General features: G+C 50.4%; 1 protein-coding gene across 2 annotated transcripts; it reads right to left on the bottom strand.

The window, feature by feature from the left end:
• Window positions 1-567: 567 nt before the first annotated feature.
• LOC133891888 (NAC transcription factor NAM-B2-like) lies at window positions 568-3,385 on the bottom strand. 2 transcript variants are annotated; one of them, XM_062332591.1, is made up of 4 exons: window positions 3,016-3,385; window positions 2,686-2,915; window positions 2,122-2,441; window positions 568-1,974 (listed from the first exon to the last, which is right to left on the bottom strand). In XM_062332591.1, the coding sequence occupies exons 2-4, from the start codon at window positions 2,906-2,908 to the stop codon at window positions 1,294-1,296; spliced, it is 1,224 nt and encodes a 407-aa protein (XP_062188575.1). In that variant the 5' UTR covers window positions 2,909-2,915; window positions 3,016-3,385; the 3' UTR covers window positions 568-1,293. The 2 variants fall into 2 exon arrangements, with proteins under 2 accessions (XP_062188575.1, XP_062188574.1); XM_062332590.1 differs by having other exon boundaries at window positions 3,021-3,385.
• Between the last annotated feature and the right edge of the window lie 271 nt (window positions 3,386-3,656).

Here is a 3,656-nt window from a genome sequence, read left to right as displayed (position 1 = left end):
CTCTCTCTTTTCTTCCGGCGAGCTCGACGGCAGCGCGTAGGGATGCAAGTTTGGTACTTTTTGGATGATTAGGTTTATCTAAAACTCAAAAAATAACTAGAAATTAATCTACGCCTGATTAAGTTAAGAAAAAATAAATTAAATGATGTTCCAAAACTACCAATTAGATATCCAATTACGTCCATAACAACGCTAGAACACCGTCAGGCGGCTGTCGCCCGTCACATGCGCGGCACGAACAGCTGGCTGATTAGCTAGCTAGCCCCTTCAGCAAAGAAGGTGGTCGTCGATCGGCCACTGGACACTGATCCATTGGCACAAGGAGCTGGATACGAGATTCTGTTACGCTCAGTGAGAGCGACATAATGTTCCCAGGATCAGACATTTGTGGGGTGCAAGTGACACGGCATGATAGGATTGGTCAAATGGTCTGGCAATTTTGAAGCTCGTCTATATATACATTACATTCCAAACTTATATACATATGATGCTAGCTTATGCATATATGTAGGTGCAGTGGCGAAGGTAGAGCCCAACAGAAAGGTGCACAACTTTAAGCTGAGTCGCTCAGGCTTAGCTTTCTGACCATATATATACATTGGAATAAACCAAGGGAGTGCATATGTAATGAGTATAGGATGAACAACAGTAAAATTTTCTTTGAGGCTGGGTGCATCCACACCCCCTTCGCCCATGTGTAGGTGCCTGCCTAGGTGGTGGGTGGCAATGATGGACAATGGTTTATCTAGCAATTAACCTATTGCAATGTGGTTTTATATTACACAACTGCGGCCCAATTAGGAAATTATGTATGTATCTGCTAGCTAGTATGAACAATCTACATGCATATGAATCAAGCATATGTCTGCATGCGATTAGCATGCCTTAGTTTCTTCTTCTTAATTAATGAGTAGTAAAACAGTTAATTGTCTGACTAGGATGTCATGAAGTGCATGCACGCAACAATATTATATGCAGGGTCCAAACTATAAGTTCAAGAGCCGGTCTAAAAAACTATAGGTGCAAGATTACTATATCTATGTATTGGGCTACTGGCTAGATTTTTTTTTGTTTCAAGTATGGCCTAGCTAGCTAGGTTGCTTTGCTAGTCCGTACCAGTACGTGCTTCTGAGGGCAATGCAGCCATACATGCATGCAGGTATCTTGTGCATGCAACTACTCGGTGCTCACTGAATGAGACTACCACTATAACAACTGCTAGTAGTGTTGACCACCTGAAAAGCCATGCATCGATCCACATGCATTCCCATATGCAATGTCGATATCACTGATTCACGGGTTCCAGTTCACGCCGGGGAGCTGGTACGGATTCTGGAAAGTGCAGGTAGCGGCTGCGGCGGCTGCTTCCGGCGTCAGCGATGTGCCGAGGATGGCATGGTGATGGTAAGTCGCACCTTGGACGCCGAGCGGATTCAGGAACGTAGGTATGGCATTAGCGCCACTGCTGGCTCCATTGTCGACGGCACCGGCGCCAGCAGCAAGCAGTTGGTTCCTCTCCGCCGGCGAGGACAGAGACATACTGCCGTCAGGATTGTCTCTGCTATACCCATGAAACCTCTTGGCAGGTGGAAGAATTGCAATTGCTGACGCGTCGAGCCAGTTGAATGGAGTGGAGGAGGGAACGAGGAGCGACTTGGTGGCAGCAGGCGTCGCCCTTGCCGCCGCGTTTAGCTGGCTCAGGGAGCTGGCGCCCACCGAGAGGCCGGCGTCCTCTGCAGCGAGCAGCCCGTCCACCAGGAAGTTGTCCTCGTGGCCGTCGTGATGGAGCAGCGAAGTGTAGTTTCCGCCGTGCGCCCCTCCTCCACCTGCGACGGCCATGGCAGCCGCTGCGTGCGGCGCGTACGCGGCCACCACGTCCTCCACAGAGTCCTCGCACTCCAAGCTCCTCTGCTGATCGCCAACTCCAAGTTTGTTGCTCTTCTTGTAGATGCGGCATAACACCCAGTCGTCCAGCTGAGACACTAATTAGAGCTTGATCAACCACACCCACTAGACGCGAATAGTCCGATGCATGCACCATGATGTAGATACGATACGATCAATAGACTCAGCATAGAAAAAAAAAATCTGATTCTAGTCTTTATGCTGTCGCACACATACCCTGAGAGAGGTGGCCTTGCCTCCGCCGGTGACAGGCGGCGGCCGGCTGCTGCTGGTGGAGCTTGAAGCGTCCGTGAGGCGATACTCGTGCATGATCCAGTTGGTTTTGAGGCCCTTGGGCGGCTTCCCGCGGTAGAACACGAGCGCCTTCTTTACCCCGACCTTCTCGCGGCTGCCGCCCGACGACAGGATGGGTTTGTCGGTGCCGGTCGCCTTCCAGTACCCGGATGTTGCCGCCCGGTTCGGCCGCGCACCGTTCGGGTACTTGCGATCCCTCGGGCTGAAGAAGTACCACTCCTTCTCCCCGAAGCTCGCCTTCTCTGATCCAACCATAGCCATGCATGAATCGTTCGCACAAGATCGTGAGTATATACATGCATGCAGCTGGCTAGATGTGTGTTGTACTCTACTTTACTTGAAAAAGATGTGCATAGTACCAAAATAATATTTTAATTGATATATTAAATACTACATAATAGTACGATCAAGGAATAATTAATCTATTCACAAGTCAATTAATTTGGTACGGATTGCGTAGGGCACGCATCGGTCGCACGTACGTACCAGGGAGTTCCCAAGGATCGAACTTGTAGAGGTCGACCTCGGCGATGATGGTGACGGGGAGGGGTATGGAGGCTGCCTTCTTCTTGAGGTAGTGGACGACCAGCTCCTCGTCCGTCGGGTGGAACCTGAACCCCGGCGGGAGGTGCGGTGCTGAGCCCGGCTGCTGCTGCTGCTGCGGTGGCGCCGAGCCAGACGACGAGTCCGTCCTCTCCATGGGCCTCATCACACCTCTACCAGTACCAGATCAGTATATCGATCTACCAGACTATATATACATAGAAGCACAGCACCACCCTTGTGCTACCTAATCGCTAATAAGCATGCTGTTACCTTACCCGATGGCTCGATGGATCCCAGCTGTTAGGCAGAGCTTCTAGTGTGAAGGAACGGACAGCGACGAGGGGAGCCGGGGTTTGTTGCGGTGTCGGTTGGGAGGAGCAGAGCAGCTGAGCAGGCGGGCGAGTGATCTGCGCTGGTATTTTTGGTGGTTTCGCCGGCACCTGCGGGAACCGTGGCGAGGGAGATCCGGCCGGAGACGCAGGCAGGCTGGCAGGGGAAGAGTGGGAGGTGCCGAAGGCATTGGCCCGAGAAATATGGCTCCGTTGCACCGAACCAGTCGGGAGCCGCGGGCCCGTCGCGGCTCGACACGTACACCGACGCCGCCCGTACCTCGTGTCAGCGCGCCACCGGGCGGCAACCAGGCGGGCACAGCCCACGACAGTTCAGCGCCAGCAGCAGCAATGAAGAATTTTTTATTTTTTAAATGAAAAATTGTAAATATATTTGTCCGTTTTGAAACATTGCAGGCTCTCTGAAAAATTTCAACGCAAAAATTACTTGTACAGTGAGAAATAAAAAAGACAAATTTTAATTGTACAAATCATATTTTTGTTTTTTTAAGAGCTAGATGATAACATCCTTTACACTAGATTTTTTTTTTGAATTTTTATAACTATTATAATAAAATTTAA

Source organism: Phragmites australis, chromosome 15 (genome assembly GCF_958298935.1).
Source record: "Phragmites australis chromosome 15, lpPhrAust1.1, whole genome shotgun sequence".
In the NCBI taxonomy this organism is placed as follows: domain Eukaryota; kingdom Viridiplantae; phylum Streptophyta; class Magnoliopsida; order Poales; family Poaceae; genus Phragmites; species Phragmites australis.
The sequence above is the reverse complement of the archived record's forward strand: the minus strand, read 5'-3'. Positions and strand labels throughout refer to the sequence as shown.